The sequence below is a fragment of the Tachypleus tridentatus genome, chromosome 7, assembly GCF_004210375.1.
Source record: "Tachypleus tridentatus isolate NWPU-2018 chromosome 7, ASM421037v1, whole genome shotgun sequence".
Classification (NCBI taxonomy): domain Eukaryota; kingdom Metazoa; phylum Arthropoda; class Merostomata; order Xiphosura; family Limulidae; genus Tachypleus; species Tachypleus tridentatus.
The window spans coordinates 164,040,382-164,058,655 of record NC_134831.1 but is presented as its reverse complement, the minus strand read 5'-3'; the positions used below and the strand labels follow the sequence as shown (position 1 = coordinate 164,058,655).

Sequence of the window (18,274 nt, the reverse complement as noted above, 5' to 3'; positions counted from 1 at the left end):
CTGTGAAAAATATAGAATTAAAATAAACACAGCAAAAACTCAGCTGGTACTCTTTACGAAATCGACAAAACACAGAAAACAACAGCTAGAAATATATATGAATGGCACTCTACTCCAGATTGACCAATCAGCAAAATTTTTAGGTCTGACTTATGATTCAAAATTAACTTGGATCAATCATGTCAACGAAATTAAAAATAAAATTTGGCGAAGAACCAACTATGTTAGGAGTCTAACTGGTAAACACAGTGGAGCATCTACAGATAACATTTTGAAAATATACAAAACATATATAAGACCAGTAATAGAATATGCAGCTCCAGCATGGGTAACTGTAAGTAATAAAACAATCAAAACTAAACTACAAACAATACAAAATACACTTCTCACAACAGCATACAGAGTACCGAGATCAACATCATCTAAATTCATTCACAATTACTCGAACATACCAACCATATCAGATAGACTCCTAAATATTACAATTAGATATTTTAACAAAAATTGGATGAAAAATGATTTATTATGCGAACTAGATAGGTACCTCATACATGATGAAGAAAATCCTAAATATCTCTCCCCAATTAACATATATTTTAAACATAAAGAAAAATAAAGTAAAGTAAAGTATGTATGTATATAAACTTTAAATATTATATTTATAGTTTATATATTTATGTATTTTAAAATAATAATCAGATAAAAAAAAAATTGCCACCAGCTACCTTGACTACTGTGAATAATAGACTATAAATGGACATTGCCCTGAAAAGGACCTATCATACAAACAGTTAGGGAAAATAAGTTCAGGAAGGAGGAAGAGGTCAAAGTGAACCTGACCCTCCAGGGCAAAATACCCAAATACCATTGGAACGATAGGAACAACTGCACTAGGTCATGGTAGGCTGAATCAAAAAGGTAATGAAGTATATTCCACTGTTGTGTTCGTTGTATTCCAGCCAAGCTAAAGAGCTCTGGATTGAGCAAAACACGTCGTCGGAAATGGATATTACAAATGTATTATGATTGGAAGACTTACTGAAAACACTTAGGAGACTAGATTAAGAGGTCAGTATTTAAAAATGTAACAGACCTAATACTAATATTTAATGACAAAAATAACAATGAAAGTAACTGAAATACATTCCAAAGATAGGCCCTAATCTTTAATAATATTTACATAAGCAAAATTTTACTACAAAATTTTTCTTGGTTATGAACTATATTACTTTTTTAAATGACAGAAAATTCATTTCATGCTTCCTTTTTGAAATTTTCTCAGCTTACTGGTTTTCGAAATCATGACAAACGCTCTAGTATTAGGACTACTAGTCAAATCCTAGTTTGCCATAAGTGGATACTTTCGAACTACAGGTTATGCTCTTGTCGTATGTGTTTCTTTTAAGTGCCAATTTAAATGCAGAAATAATTCAATAAAATTATTTTTTTCGATTAACTCAACTGTTTATGTTCTAAGTTTGCAAAAATTAAGTAAAGCTTAACGTAACGAAACGTCCGCTAACATAATGAACTTTGATCTTGAAAATATAATTTGAATTTCTATAAAGCATAAAGTTAGGCCTGCATCATGAATGATGACTTGCCATACTTTAAAGTTTAACGACACTACTCTTAGCCAAAACCTATGCCTATGTAAGTTCGGTGTTAAGCTTACTAGAATAACAAAGGAGGCAGGAGTTATGTTATAGGCTTATCTTAGTACTAGGCTTAAAAAAGTGCATTTAGCCTTAGAATGCCCAAAGAACCAGTATTCATAAACTTAAAAAAATTATATTTTTATGCAGATACACACGAGAGCTTAAGGACCAAATGCTTAACCCATTGTCTGTTGGGTCATACTCTTCATACAAAAGAAGTACAACTCAACATCAGTTTTAATTAAAAGCAGTCGTGTGATTTTACAAATTAAAAGGCTCAACACGTTCGTTGCTCCCGACTGATTAAAACAACATTTCAGTCATTCAAATTATATCCTGTTTTTATATCACTTTGACGATAGGCCTCTGAGTTATATATAATGTACATGCTAGGCCCGTGTAGCCTATTGTCACTTGTAAGTTTAGTGGATATTTCTATTAACTCCAAAATGAAATAATAACATTAGATAAGTAGCAAGAGTTTCTAGACAAATTATTTTTGAATACTGCTCGGAAATCAGTTTTACAAAATGTTTTACTTCGTTTTCCTGCAGTAAACAACTTGGGGTTTTATATGTATTTTTGAGTAAACTTTGTTTTTGTAGGTTAGATACTATATACAAACTTTTATTTTGTGATTTACAGACCCATATGTCTCAAAAGGATTTGAACACAGGTGGACAATTATCCCAGTCTTACAAAGATACAAAAGGACTCGATAAATTGGTAGAATGTTTCTTTACTTGGAAGGAGGTTTGTGAATATTCAAATAATATTGAACATATTTTTGAAGAATAAAACTAACGTTTTTGTGTTTTCCTTGATATTTTTTATTGTCGAACATTGTTTTCGTTTTCGGGAACCGGGGAATGTTTTGGATATTGCCAGTGTATCTTTAAACGATATTTTTTAAAACTATATTTTCAAACTGGAAATAAAGATCGTATTTGGTCCAATACACTCTAAATAAAATATTAACAAAAACTAAATTTCATTTTATGATACAAAAAAATCAAATTATATAAATATGTTTCACAAAATAGCATATGAGAAAACACAAAGCATTAATAGATTGATCTTTAAAAGACTTGCTGGCCTGGCAATGCCAAGCGCGTAAGGCGTGCGACTCGTAATCCGGGGGTCGCGGGTTCGCGCCCGCGTCGCGCCAAAGATGCTCGCCCTCCCAGCCGTGGGGGCGTTATTAATGTGACGGTCAATCCCACTATTCGTTGGTAAAAGAGTAGTCCAAGAGTTGGCGGTGGGTGGTGATGACTAGCTGCCTTCCCTCTAGTCTTCCACTGCAAAATTAGGGACGGCTAGCACAGATAGCCCTCGAGTAGCTTTGTGCGAAATTCCAAAAACCAAACAAACCAAAAGACTTGTTTATTGGTTTGAAGCTAAGCACAAAAGTACACAAAAGGCTATCTGTACTCTTCCCACCACGGGAATTGAAATATGGATTCTAGGTTTGTACATCTGGAGGGTCAGGGGTTTGAAACTCTGTCACACCAAACATGTCCGTCCTTTTACCCGTGTGGATGTTATAAATGTGACGGTCAATCCCACTATTTGTTGGTAAAAGAGTAGCCCAAGAGTTAACAGTGGGTGGTGATGACTTGTTAGTCACTTCATAATGTCCACATGACTGAAAGTACACGCATGTTTGGTGTGATGGAGATTTAAACCCGCAACTCTCAGGCTGTGAGCTGAGTGCACTAACCACTTAGCCATGCCAGGCAAAATTCTGAGACAGATCCCCTGTTTATCACTAATAACTTCAATAAACATAACAGTAAATTTTTCTGTGTGTATTTAATGTGTAGAAATAAAAGGTGCATTTAGTGACATTTGAAAATTTCAAATTCCATTGGTACTATGAAGAAAAGAATAATTTTACAAGGCTCTTAAGAGCTCATACTGGATAATGAACAAGAAAATAATTATCAGAATGGTAAATAACCAACAACCTCAGGAAATTTGATGAGTTTTAATTCTAGTCTAAGGTTCTTACTTATTTGGTAGACACATTCAACTTAAAAATAGGATTATGTTTACTGAAACCACTGGTAACTTATTTTCATAGTACATAAGTGTTATGCAACTAGACGTACTAGTTTAATGGTAATATTAGGAAAAATATAGAAACAATTAATATAATGAACATTTTCTGTAGTAATGGTAGTAGAAATTCTTGGTGTTTTAAGATCAAGCTTTTCTTTCAGCATACATTTTGCAGTAAAATACACAGTTCGTGCTGTAATTATTTCTTGAACTGACACAATTAATGAGTATGTCTTGAGAATCTAGGAATCAATGCTTACCTTTCAAGGAAATCTGTACTTATAAGTTTCAAATGCTAATATGAAATTAGTGATAGTGATTGCTAGTGATGGTATTAGTTATGACAATCTAAAAAAAACATCTTATTAGTTATTCATCTCCTATACTATGAATTATTAATTTTTTTATTTAAAGAGGATGTATTACACCTTCAGAATATGCAGATGCCATTACAAAACTGTATTCTTTGATAATGCTGGTATTACATTATTTTATACTGACCATTCAAATCTATACAGTCTATCTTACTCCACCTGCATTTATAAACTATCTACCTAAAAGTGTTATACCAGCAGACAATGAAAGATGATACTTCATCCTTGTCTGTTATAAATGTATCTTTGTTTTTTATTGCTGTTATAAGAACATGATGTACAGCTAGTAACAACATAAATGATTTTATGAATATTCTAATTCATAGGAATAATTTTAGGGAGAGAGTAAGTTGCTCTTTTGTTATTCAATAGTGAGTGTGTGTGTGTATATATACAATTAAAAAGTATATTTTGTTTAGATTTTTAATCACTAATGCCATTTTCTGAGTAGGTGAATAAAGAATATACTGAAAATATTGCATAGTGGTGTGGAACATGCTGACGTACATCAATACAAAAAACCTTGGAAACCATTATAGTGAAGGCTAAAAGACAATTTGTGAGTCTTCTGTCAGGGAAGTGAAAGTTGAATGTGGCTAATTAATGAGCCATGATGTAAGACAGAAGTTGCAACATTACAACCTACTACACACATAATATGACTATCTATGTTCAAATTTGTAACTACAGAAAAAAAAACAAATGGTTCGTGATTAGCCAAAAAATATATTTCGAAAGGTTCTAGTGCATAAGAATTTTGTCCTGAGAATGTCATAAAATTTGGGTAAAATAGGATCCTCAGAATGAGTAATTGTGGACTGTACTTTGACAGGGAATAAGGAAGCATTGAATATTGAATTTGTAGTATTTTAAGGATCAGCATGGGTGTGTGTGTGTGTGTGAAAAATGGACTAAATAAATATGTTATGGGTATCTAAAGGTGAACACAAATTCACAGTTTTAATAAAAAAAATACTAAAAATATTTAGTTTAACTACAATGTTAAGCATAATATAGGCAATTTGTTGAGGAATATGTAAGGGAGGGAAATGTACCTTCTTGTCCCATCATTCAGGCACCCATGAACATCAGACTGGTTAAGTAATGTATATTTCTTTCAATTACGTTTATTATATAAATTTCTATTTAGTACAGGTATTTTGAAACTAACTTCTTCCCTACTACACATACTGTCATCTGTTACACTTATGAAGCAGGTTTCATTTGAATTTATTTAAGTTAAAAAGGGAAAATCACTGTAATTGCTAATAGTACTGAATTGTACATTCAGATATGCAATAAATAAATATATATATATTCAAGTGTAAATATGTATTCAAAATATTAAAAAAATACTAAATATTAACTTCATTAAACTTTTAATCCACTGGAAAGCTTTTTAGATGTTAAATTTGTTTAAGAATTCAATTTTCATCATTAAAATAAAATATATTTTTAATGTGAAATGTACAACCACAAAAAATGTTAAATTCTTATTTTGCAGCAAGCTAATATGTCATTCAACCCTGGTATCATTGATACTTAATATCTCAAATCACCTAGAAATTACACACACAAAATCTCACATTTTTCACAACCTTTTTATTAGTCTAACCTAGTTTTTTATAGTTAAACTTATAATTCATGCCATTTTTCTTTTAAAGTATAAAGTGTGAGTTATATATGTATGGTAGTTTTCTAAGGCTCATGATCAAGCTATTACCACAGCTCACATGTAAATGACTTTTTCTTTTTAAGTTTTTATATTATCAACCTGATAATTTTGAACTTGTGTGTTATATTTAACTGAGACAACAATAAATTATTAGAGTTACCTGATGGAACAAGTAACTTTTGTGCTTTACTGGTAGGCAGAATGTCAAAATTTTAAGTAAGAACAAAAAATGTGGCTCTCTGATTTCAAAGTTTCAAGAAAGTTAATATTAGTATGTAACTAAAACAATTAGTAATTTTTAGACATTTTTACAAGGTATCTTTGATGCAACTGAAATATCAAAAATAAACAACTTCAGTTACTGTTTGAGTTGCAGTAATCAGAGAACAGTTATGTTTATACTTGGAAAAGCACATAAGGAATAAAACAACAACAACAAAAAACATGAATGATACATGGCCATTCTAACTCAAAATAAAAGTACTCAAATGTGTTATAAAAAACAAAATTAATTAATTCTATGGTGTATTTATCCACTGGTAAAACTATACAACACATCAGTCACTGAAAGGAAAATAACTTTAAAAACAGACCTGCATTGAGTCCTCCAGAGTATGTAACATGAAACTTTAAACACTTCACTGAAGGCACTGTTTATTCTATTAATAGAAAAAACAAGAAGAAATTTCATTGTACAATGAACCCTTTTTTAAAACTATCCTAAATGGCAGCTTAAATAAACTGACAATAATCTATGGTGTGTAGTTATAAGTGTTAACTTTATGAAGATTGTGTTGTCCATTTATAGAAAATTCAGAAGTTTGAAGATGAGAAGTTAACTCTTCAAGAAGAATTGCGTGTGTACAAAGAACAAGAACATACTTTACATGACCATGAAATATATCTTCAACAAGGTTGTAGGACTAGCTTTTAATTTAACAAGTTTGTTGTATTTATATAATAATATATAAAATTAAAAATACACCATATAACTGAAGCTGTTTACTGTGTTAAAGAGGCCACCTTGCTGTATTATGAGATAAACATGAGAGCAGAAGCTCTAAACAGTATCTGAATATAAATTACAAATATAGTAGTTCTTAATAAGCTTTTTTACAAACTTAAAATGGATTCACTCAAAGATAAATATTGGTGGATTTCTTAAGGAATTTACACATTATTTTCAGGATAATTTTTTCTCTCAGTTTTATTAATCAATAAAGAAAATATTAAATCAGTTAAAATATTAATTCATACAGTTTTTGTGTTTTGATATTCCCAGACAATTTTACTGACCTACAAAACAACTTTCAGTAAAATTCATCATTATTCTTTAAGTTAATAATTTTCTTGTAAGTTAATGTATGATAAATCATAGGTTGTTCTATTGTATATAAATTACTGCTTCTCACAGTACCAATAGCATTTTAGAAATGACTAAGATAAAATGGATAAAAAGTACAATAATTTCTAGATATCAGAGTTAATAAAACGTGTGAATACATCGTTTTAAAGTGACAATATCAGCACAAATTCGGGAGATTTGAACTGAAAATACTCCATTTTGAAAGTTTACTATTAAATGTGGTTGCAAGGTAATTGCAGTTCTCAAATGTGCATGATGTATTAATATTTTTCACATCAATGAGTAGCATAGCAGTTATAAAGAACTGAAAGATTCTTTTAAGAGTATAAAAATCTATACAATTAATTACTATAAATCAGTGATTTTCAACCTGTGTGACGCGGTGTTTTTGAAACATATTCAACTTTATTGGGATTTTACAAGCAAGTCGAACACATAAGTTAATAAAAGCTACTATAGAGACACTCAGAAACCTTCCAAAACATTCGATGGTTTTCATTGAACCGAGCACTGAGAAGTTCATACTTAAATTTCATTCTCGACTGCAACGGTTCGATTGCTAGTTTAATTGTGGCGCAACAAGCGCTTCGTACGTCATAAATGATGCATCAAACAATCAAACTGCTTTCTGGAATACGTTCTCATTCTGCGGTAAGCTAAGCTACTGACTAAACTAAACTACCGTGGCAGGGGTTCAGTTTAGAGAGAGAGAAATCAGAAGAGTTCTCTCTCCAACTGGGGTGTTCAAGAACTTTGTAGTTCCTCTTCGTCCCCTTTCGTGGATTGTTATTAAGATTAAGTGGTGGTTTTTTTTTATTATTATTTTAATAAATTAATTATCGTTATTATTCATGACTTTTTGGGTGGAGGATGACTCTCTAAATGCTGTTTTGGGTGGAGGCAAAGGCAGCAGTGGAAAGAAAGGCCGGGACTTGTCCCAAAAGGAAGAAGTTGGGCAGATGTGAATATGAATATAATTCATTCAAATCCAGATCAAATCAAACGGCACGATTCAGGGTCTGGCAAAAGAGTTGCCTGGGCTGGGATCTAGAAATCCAATGCCTAAAGATTTTGATGTGGGGGGAAACGGGAGTGCCCCGAGAAAACCCACTTTCACACGACAGGCGCCGAAAGTTTTGCCTGTCGTGTGCCCTGTACCTGAAAAAAAGGAATACATATTAATAACATGGATTTTATTTATTTAGATTCTTTGTTGAGTGGATTGTGATTCTTGAAATATGTTGTAAGGTGATATGTATTTTGTTGGTGCACTTGATAATTTGTGTAGTGATGCCGTTAGTTTGTTTCTATTTTCTGCTTTCAGATAATATTTGAGAGAAAGTTCTGTCATTCTATCTCTTATAGTTGGTAAATTACTGATTTGGTGTAGATAATTTGTTGGCGTAAATGATGGTAAACTGAATGCGGATTTTAATATTCTCTTTTGTTGCACTTGGATTTTTTGGAGTGTGTTGTTTGACATATTGTATGTTACTTGACATCCGTACTCTATTAGTGGACGGATGTAAGCCTTGTATATTTGTATAATGGTGTTCGGTGCGCATTTCGATTGTTTACCAGTTATAGTCTTTAGATATGAAATCCTTTTTCTGATTGATGAGTGTATATTGTTTATGTGTTTTTTCCATGTTAGTTTTGTGTCGAAAGTGACGCCAAGGAATGTGATGTTTTTGCTCATGTTAATGGTTGTGTTTCCAAGTGATAGTTTTATTTTTTCTAGATTTTTTCTTTGCTTCTTTAGTTTTCTATAGAAGGTGATTGCTTGTGTTTTTGTCGGATTTAACACGACCCTCCACTTGTTGCTCCATGTTGAGACGTTGTTTAGTGATTCTTGTACGCGAGACGTGGCCATTACTGGGTTTCTGGAGGTGCTCCAGATTGCGATGTCGTCTGCGTATTGTGAATTGTGTGTGTATGTTAGATTTGGAAAAGGTATGTCACTGACGAAAATTATGTATAGAAGTGGAGAGAGGACTGATCCTTGGGGCACTCCTGCCGTTATATTAAATAATTTGGATATGGTTTTATTGACTTTTACTTGTGCTGTTCTATTGGTTAGGAAATTTGAAATTCATTTGACTATCGTGGGATTTATTTGTAGGTGATTTAGTTTGTATATGATGGCGTTGTGCCAAACGCTGTCGAATGCTTTTTTGACATCTAGGAATACCCCGATGGTTACTTGGTTGTTGTTGTAAGCTTTGTAGATTGATTCGGTGAGTCGTGTGAGGTGATCTGTTGTTTGTCTATTTTTTCTGGAGGCATTTTAAGATTCTGGAAGGATGTTGTTTGATTCGCAAAAATGGAGGAGACGGTTGGAGATAATTCTCTCCATCAGTTTGCCAAGACAGCTTAACAGACTGATGGGGCGGAAATTATCTGGATTTGTTCTGTTAGTTTGTTTCTTGGGGATCGTTGTTATGATGGCTTTTTTCCACGTGTCAGGGTAATACCCGGTTATCAAACGAAAGTTTGATACAGCTACTGCGCTGTAGGTAGGAATTTTATACCAACTGCAGAACTTCGTGCTTATCGTGTATGAATTAGCTTTATCATTTATCCATGAACAAATATTTAAGTAAGTCTGGTGCTGCAAAGGAGAATGTGTTGAATCAAAAGCAAGGAATCAAACGAAAGTACAAACACGAATATATCGAATACGGTTTTATCGCTTTGGAATCGGAACATTCTCAATTACCATTCTGCTAACTGTGCAATGCAGCTTTATTGAACGAGGCCGCTTGTTCCTAGCAAACTGAAGAGACACTTGGAAACAAAACATTCAGCTGTGAAGGATAAACCAAAAGAATACTTCGAGAATCTCACGGCTCAACAACATTAACTATCAAGGAAGCTTATGAACTACATGAAACTGCCCGAAAAATGATTGATTGCAAGTTATAAGGTTGCTCAATTGTTGGCAAAACGCAAGAAAGTGCATATGGAGGCCGAATCAGTCATTGTGCCAGCGTTAGCAATCACCGTTGAAACTATGCTTGGAACGGATGCTGCAAAAAAGGTTAAGCAAGTTCCACTGTCCAATGACACAATTTTGCGCAGAATTGTAAACTTGTCTCTGTTATGAATTGTCTCTGTTATGGTCTCTTCAAGTTGATGAATCTACTGACGTTAGTGGAAAAGCTCAAGTTCTGGCTTTTGTTCGATTCATAAAAGATGGAAAAATCGTAAACGAATATTTATTTTGCAAAGATTTAAAAAGTACAGCGAAAGGCCAACAAGGTGAATGAAAACATTTTGCTCTTCAAACTACATTGGAATAACTGTGTCAGCGTTTGCACCGATGGTTGTCCTTCAATGTAAGGAAAAAAGAAGGGATTTGTCACTCTGGTGCGCCAACAAAATCCAAACATTAGGATTGTTCACTGCATGATTCACAGAAAGGCGCTCGCCTCCAAATCTTTGCCGAAAGATTTGCAGTCTGTTATGAATCAAGTTATTTAATTGGTGAATTTCATCAAGTCTCGGCCATTTCAATCTCGACTTTTCTCTCTTCTCTGTGAGGCGATGGATTCAGACTACAAAAAGCTACTGTATCACACTGAAGTTCGATGGCTTTCGAAAGGAAAGGTGTTAAAGCGTCTTGTTCAACTAAAAACTGAAGTAATTTCTTTCTTGGAGGTTGACGAAGCAGGTTTTGAATTTTCTTTTCATGATGAGATCTGGTGGCTGAAAGTTCAATTTCTCTTCGACTTGTTTGACAAATTAAATTCTCTGAACTTAAGTCTCCAAGGACCATCTGAAAACATTATTACTGCAACGTCCAAATTGAAGGCCTTCGATGAAAAGGTGACGCTGTGGAAGAATACGATCTCTAAAGGAGTCCTTGATTGTTTTCCTTCTGTTAACGAATGTCCGTTAAAGAAGAAAATTGCCCCTCTAATTTTGAACACATTAAGCGACCTACAGTCCGCACTAAAACATTACTTTCCGTCATTTGCTGTCCACGAATATAACTGGGTGACCTATCCATTCAGAATCAACGAGACAACAAATCTTACAACTGAGGAGGAAGAACAGCTCATTGATTTACGAAACAAATTTTATCAGTCATTGTTTCCCGAAAAGAGCTTGGATGAGTTTTGGATCTCAATTAAAAATTCATATCCTGCAATCAGTTCAAAAGCAGTTAAAGTTCTGCTTTCATTTGCATCTTCGTGGTTTTGCGAAATTGGATTTTCAGCATTGACTGAAATTAAAGCCAGAAAGAGAGAGAGGCTTCTTACAGTCGATGATGAAATGCAAGCTTGTTTGTCTGCATTAAAGCCTCGCTTCAATTTGATTTGCTCTTGGAAGCAGGCACAAGCGTCACATTGAAAACATATGTAAACATAAAAAGTTTTGATTTTTCTGCTATACCACAAAATCGTTAAAAGCCTTAGAACGACACTAACAGCCAAAGCAAGTCGTAGTATTGTTAATGTGAAGATGACATTAATATCGCTTGCTTTGGCTTGATTTTCGTTCTAAGGCTTTTAACTCTTGTCGTAAAAAGTGTACTGTACCTAAAAAAATCGTTAAGGCTTTCCAGGTGAGCCTCGAAAATTTCAGAAAAGGTTGAGAACCACTGCTATAAATACACTTTTGTTTCGATTCCACACTATTTAATAGTTAGTATACTGTATTGGCTTGTACATTGAATTTCAACAGATTGCCTGATAACAAAAACATAACTAACATTCAACAAATAACGATAGTAATGAAAAGCAACAACAGAAAATAATGAAATAAAAAAAGCTACCAAACACCGAACTTTAACAAAAGATGAGAATAAAAACCATTTATCCACATTTGTCATTGAGTTGTTAACAACAGAATTTAAATTAATGTTACCCTAATCCTCTCCATCTTCACTGGTGGATAAATTTGTGATGAAAAGTAGCTACAGTAAAGGAAATTGTTTGTCATAAGAAGCATGTGGAAAAATATTAAAAAATTTAAGTCACTGATCTAAAACTAGTTACCATGGTTAGATGAAAGCAAACAATAAATAATATAAACAAGTGAGGAAAACAAAATACCAAAAATTATTATGCCTGATGCCTCTTCAGTTTGGTTAACTTGCATGAGTTGCACTTATCAAAAGAGGATCATGTATTGAACATGTATTTATGTACTAGAGATCTTCTTTTTAAACTAAACATAGCACTAAAGTTGTCTGTGTTTTCTCCAACTTTCCAGAAATTTCTTCTTTGAAGAATGTGGCATTAAATCTACAAGATACTATCACAAAACTGGGGTCACTAAAAGGTAAGACAACAGTTTGTCATTTTTGAATTTAGAAAATTATATAAAAATTCTTATCCAATTTAGGTAAGGTAATTACATTAAGTGACTGAGTAAGGTTATATTTTAAGATGTTTTTCTTTTTGCTTTTCAGGAGAAAACCGGGCTTTGAAGAATGATCTCCAAAACCTGAGTGCAGAAAGAGATAAAGAAATTTTGGTATTCCTTGAGATAAAGTGAATCATAAACAACACTTCTTTTTGTATCATAACAATTTAAGTTTGTTTAAAACCTGAGCAAAACATATCATACAACTAAATTAATAAATACTATTTTTTTAATAAAGATGAATTTAAATTCATACCAAATACAAGTAAAACTAAAATGAAAATCAGGTGTTTTTCATTTTTATTAATTTTAGAATTTTTTTTATGAAAGATCTGTAAATTCTAAAGTTTCTACTGCTATTGTGATAAAATATTGTTAGTAAAAGAAAACAAAAAAATGTATTTTGGAGAACTTTGTACATATATCAAATTTTGAAAAAGGTTCTCATAAATTCCCAAGTTATGAAGGAACATTTTTGAAGTCTCCATAGTATTTATAATTTCATATAGTCAACTGATTAAAAACAGCATCTCAAAATGAATTATATCATCAAATCAATTATATCAAATTTCTTTTTACATGGTTTTATATGGATTTTTAGTGTCCTAATTTAGAATTATATCTTATTAATTAATCACAGTAAATTTTGATTTGTGAAATAAGCAACAATTCAGTTTTCTCAAACGTTGATCCATTGAAATCTTTTCATTTTGTTATTGATACATACTTTATAAATTTATTTGTGATGCATTTTTTGTAGCATCATGAAAAACAGCTAAAAATGTTGTATGAAAAACAGAATCAATTAGAAATAGAGAAGGACCAAGAGTTAAAACAAATACACAGAAGAGCAGAAGAAAAAGGTAATTTATACTTACTTAAGTTCTACGGTTAGTTCATTTGTTGAACCTCACACAAATACAGCTGAGAGCTACATGTCTCATCTGTTCTTAACTTCAAAGAGGTAGAGGAAAAACAGCTAGTGAATACCACTTGTGCCAACCAATGGGCTAGTCTCATTGAATTGTGGGATTTCACTGCCACTCTTATAATGCACCTACAGCTTCAAAATTTAAAGTAGCTTTTTCTTTCCAATAGTTATTGGACATGAATGAAGGAGCCTCATATTCACAGTGCAACACCTAAACCACAGGGCTGATTTTGCTCCCTAAAATGTATTAAATGAAGATGAACAAAATTGTATTTACAGTACATAAAATTTTAATTGTAGCCATGTTACCTTCTGTTTTTATGTAAAACTAGGTTTTTCTACAGAGCTAAATATATTATCATGTATCATTTTACTTTCTAAATTAACTTAATAAATATGAACAAAAACATTTATTCCATTCAACTTGATTCCTTTAACTTGTTTTCTGCAGTTGAGAAGGCCAGTAACGACTGTGTATACATTTATCAGAACAGTTACAAAAAGTAAAAATACAGTAAACATAAGTTGTCTTTTGGAACCTTCCTTGAATTTCTGAGTCAGCTAATTGTTATTCACAAATTAGAGCCTGAAATTAACACTAGCAGGTTGCTAGTTTTATCAGTTACTTACTGTTAAGTATCGATACAGCTGTGATAAATGCATTTCAGTCATATACATATTGCAAGATTCCAAGTACAGAAGAATTCTATTCTGGCAGTTCAGAAGACTGTTTCATCTACTGGTACCATGTCAGTTTTGTAATCCTTATTTTACCTGCATGACACACTCATGCTAAGTATCGGGAAATAGGTATACTGAAACTGTTGCTTCAACTCATTTGATTGGTTACAAGGCAATTTGTTTTAGCCAGTCTAGACTCATAACACTGATCCTTACAGTGCAGTTTTGTCAACAACATAGTTAGATATACTGTGCCCAAGTGGTTGTTCACTGGAGATCATAATAAATTGAAGTCGTGTAGACTACAGACTTTTTTCCACATTCTTTTAATATTTATATTACTGAAAACAAATGTTAGGCCTACTGACTTTTAATACTTCACCAGCTTTTGATGTAACGTTTAATAATAAAATACTATTTTTAGTATAGGATAGCCACTGGATGTGTAGTATTGTAGAACTTGTTGATCGAGGCATTCAAGTTCTAGATACACCAGCTTCAGTCCAAATAGAACATATATGTAACTTGTGAACTAGTTAAAATAAAGAAACAACAACAAAAAAAAAAAACGTTAGATGTGGAAATGGAAATTGAAATGGAGTTTTGATATTCAAAAATATTTGAAAAGATAAAATGACACAGAAAATTTATACATATAAATAAGATGCATTTATTATATTTATTAACATTTAATACAAGAAATAATTATGACACAGTTACAGAAAATTATAAAGTGGGAAACAAAATAGCCAGCAGTTATTTGTTAATGTCTTCAGAAGTTAAGGTTGAGGCTTACAGGTGCATCTTCATATATCAACACTTACATATATTTGTGATAAAATCAAACATACTGAAGTGTTGTTGGTTAGGTTTGATGAAATACTTTCTTCCCAAGCCAGTTTTCAGCAGAATTGTTAGGTTCAGAAAAATACCATAATTCATTAGGCAGGCATCATTTTTTGTAATAATTCAACATTAATCTGCATTTCATAAAATAAGAACGAGTTACTTTCCATGCAGTTAGAATCGAAAAAAGCTTGCACGTAAAGGAACTTGAAACAAAGGAGAGAGAAATAATGAATCTGAATAAAGAAATTGAAAACATTAAAAAAGGGATGAAGAACGAGATTGCAAAGCTTCAAGTCGAGGTATCTGGTATCTTTTTTTCCATATGTTTTAAGCTATTTAGTCATAACATGCCACATTAAATATAATGATGAGATGGGTTTGTCCATCCATTATGAGCTTTTTTACTAAACAATATTTCCTGATATAATTTTTTTTTCACAAATCACACAGTTATCTTAGAAATACTTTTATGTACTTTACTTAGCTCTCTTTGTTAAATAACGTATATTTTTAAAAGCTGTTTTATTACTAATCTGTAAGAACTGATTTTTTTATTCTTCATAAAAAATATTTTTTTTGATGGTAGTATGAAGGTAAAGTAAGTCACCTCCAGGACCAGGTTATAAAGACAGCAACCCAGTCCAATTTCAACCAACTTGGAAATGGAAGTGAAATATTCAGAAATGTGAGTCCTTTGAACACACCCCTCTAACACGCAGTGTTTTCTCTGTAGATATCATTTCTAACACTTACATTTGTATGTTAAAAAATTGAATGATTTTGAAGTATACAAAATACTTGGTATTTTTTGCTATATATTATTTTGACAGATTAGAATTATCCCATTGTTATATTCTTAAACATATGGTGGAAGAAGAATAAATTAAAATAATTGTTTTATTTACCACTTTTGGAAAACATTTTTTGGAGTAGCATCATTTGAGACTAACAATACATAAAATAATACAAAAGAAAGCACTGATAAATGTTACCAATAAAGTCATGTATCACATTATTATTTTAACAATAGATAAATTTTTTGTTAATTTTAGACTAATGTGAAAAAGTGCTTAAAAAGTTTGCTTGTTGTTGAGCACAAATCAAAATGATGGGCTACCTGTACTGTGTCTACTATGGATATCAGAACATTGTTTTTTAATGTTATATGTTTCAGACTTACTCGCAATCCACTGAGGGGCATTTAAAAAGCAAAATAGTACACAGTGATCTGCTGAAAATGTATAAGAAACACAATATTAAAAATAATGTAATACATGAAATTCAAGTGACAATATGATTCAGTAGGTTGTAGTGGTTAAGCCTAATGTAAGTGCAAAGAATGCTGCATGATTAATAGATAATGGTGAAATGATTCCTGATTTATTTATTTATATTCTGAAACAATGTGTAGTATATATATATACCACATTCAAAAAACAAAATCAACTGTGTAACATGTTTGTCAAGGAACTATTTTTCTCTCACCCACATGAATCAAAACAGTAGTCAATTAGGTTTAAATGGAAAAAAAACCCTTCAACTTCAAAATGCAGCATTGCCAAAAAATGCCATTTTTGTTCTTGTACAAATTGAAATAAAATATATAAGACATTAAAACAACCATATTCATGTTACTAAGTCATAAACAAAAGTGTCTTAGTTACTGTACTTGATTCTCATCAGTCATTGGGGGAAATCGTAAAATGACTTCTATTGATAACTCATCCTTTTCCTTACTAGGTGTTTTTTATTCTTCTCTTAATATGTTTTCATTACTTCCTTGTCATGTTATAGTAAATTAATTTCATTTTTCCTGCATGTTTAATCTTTAACCACATGCCTATTGTTTTCTTAATGTAATGCTATATAATAGGTTGTCTACACTCTGTACACTAGATTTTAGCACCAGGGGCAGCCACATTACATGGGGCACAAATTGTTGCTCAGTGAGAGTGTACACTCTCCTCATAATTTGTTTTAATAATCACATTTTATTCGTTACACACAGTAAAAAACCCTTCAACTGAGAAAAAAAAGTTTTATTTGTTTCTAATGAGATACATATATATCGAAGTGATGATTTAATATGTATGAACTGAATATAAAAACAAAAAAAAAAATGTTTACTCTTGTTAATTCAGTCTACAAGTGCAAAACTGTAATTTTTAAAATAAATTATATTCCTTAAGGCAGTGGATCTACAGTTACTTTCTAAAATTTAATGAACCAAAGGTGGGTTTATTGTTACAGTAACTTTACTGAATTAATCAAATCAATTACTTCTAAGTATGTTGTCCAAGTATTTGCAAATTGATGGACAAAAGTTACCAAGTTTTAAACATTCCTTCTAAACATACACAGAAGCATTTCTCAATTCTTGCAACAAACTGATGTTTATGTGTCTGTAGCAGTCGTTAGAAGTTGCATTCTAATTTACATCATACATAGTTGTTTAGTTTTCAGTATTTACAAAATATTTATATCTTGTTACAGATCCTAAATTATTTGAATTTATTTTGTTTTAGAAACTTCAGTTCTTGAAAATTCAACATGAAAAAGAGGTCAGAGGGATGAAACAACAGATTCAAGAATTACAGAACAAATTACAGGAAGCAGAAGATAGAACATTTGATACTGTAAGGGACTATCAACCACAAAATTATAGTAATAAAGTACTTAAAAAGATTAGTAAACAAACCCAGAATTTGAAAAAGGCCAGGGAAACAACTAGCACTAATGCTGCTGAACCATCAAAAATAAAGTCAAATTTACTTAACAGATACCCTGTTGTTATTATTCCAGAAAACTCCATCACAGTCAACACACATTCAGAAAAAAATTCTATACTTACAAATTCAAATTCGTCTGGTAAGTTACAGGTGAAAAAACGAAAACTTTTTCATAATGACTGTGTGTTCTTAGATCCAAGGGATTAGCATAACAAAGTTCATATTAAATTTATTTTTTACTGTACTGTCTGTTTAATTTATATGCACTTTTTTGATTGTTGTATTTCACCTTAATTTATATGCATTTTTTTGTTTGTTGTATTTCACCTTATGCTACTGATAATTTCAAAAATGTGTGGGTTACTTTTTAATTTTGAAAATACCACTTTCAATAAACAGTTGTGTTTTAATTCAACTGCCTTCTAGTCATTTAGGTAGAAAAAATATTCTACCTGTCTACACTGTTACAATTTGTATCAATCTCTTATTTCAGTTTTATCTTTCTTTCAGTGTTTTGTTTAAAGGTATTGAATGTACATATTTATAGAAATGAACATTAACAAAGAATTTCATCAAC

At 31.7% G+C, this 18,274-nt stretch overlaps 1 protein-coding gene across 1 annotated transcript; it reads left to right on the top strand.

Moving 5' to 3' along the window:
* Positions 1-808: 808 nt before the first annotated feature.
* LOC143257083 (uncharacterized) lies at positions 809-18,051 on the top strand. Its single transcript, XM_076515275.1, has 9 exons — positions 809-1,068; positions 2,304-2,411; positions 6,577-6,682; positions 12,355-12,423; positions 12,554-12,618; positions 13,268-13,370; positions 15,140-15,267; positions 15,555-15,653; positions 17,494-18,051. The coding sequence occupies exons 2-9, from the start codon at positions 2,310-2,312 to the stop codon at positions 17,902-17,904; spliced, it is 1,083 nt and encodes a 360-aa protein (XP_076371390.1). The 5' UTR covers positions 809-1,068; positions 2,304-2,309; the 3' UTR covers positions 17,905-18,051.
* Positions 18,052-18,274: the final 223 nt, after the last annotated feature.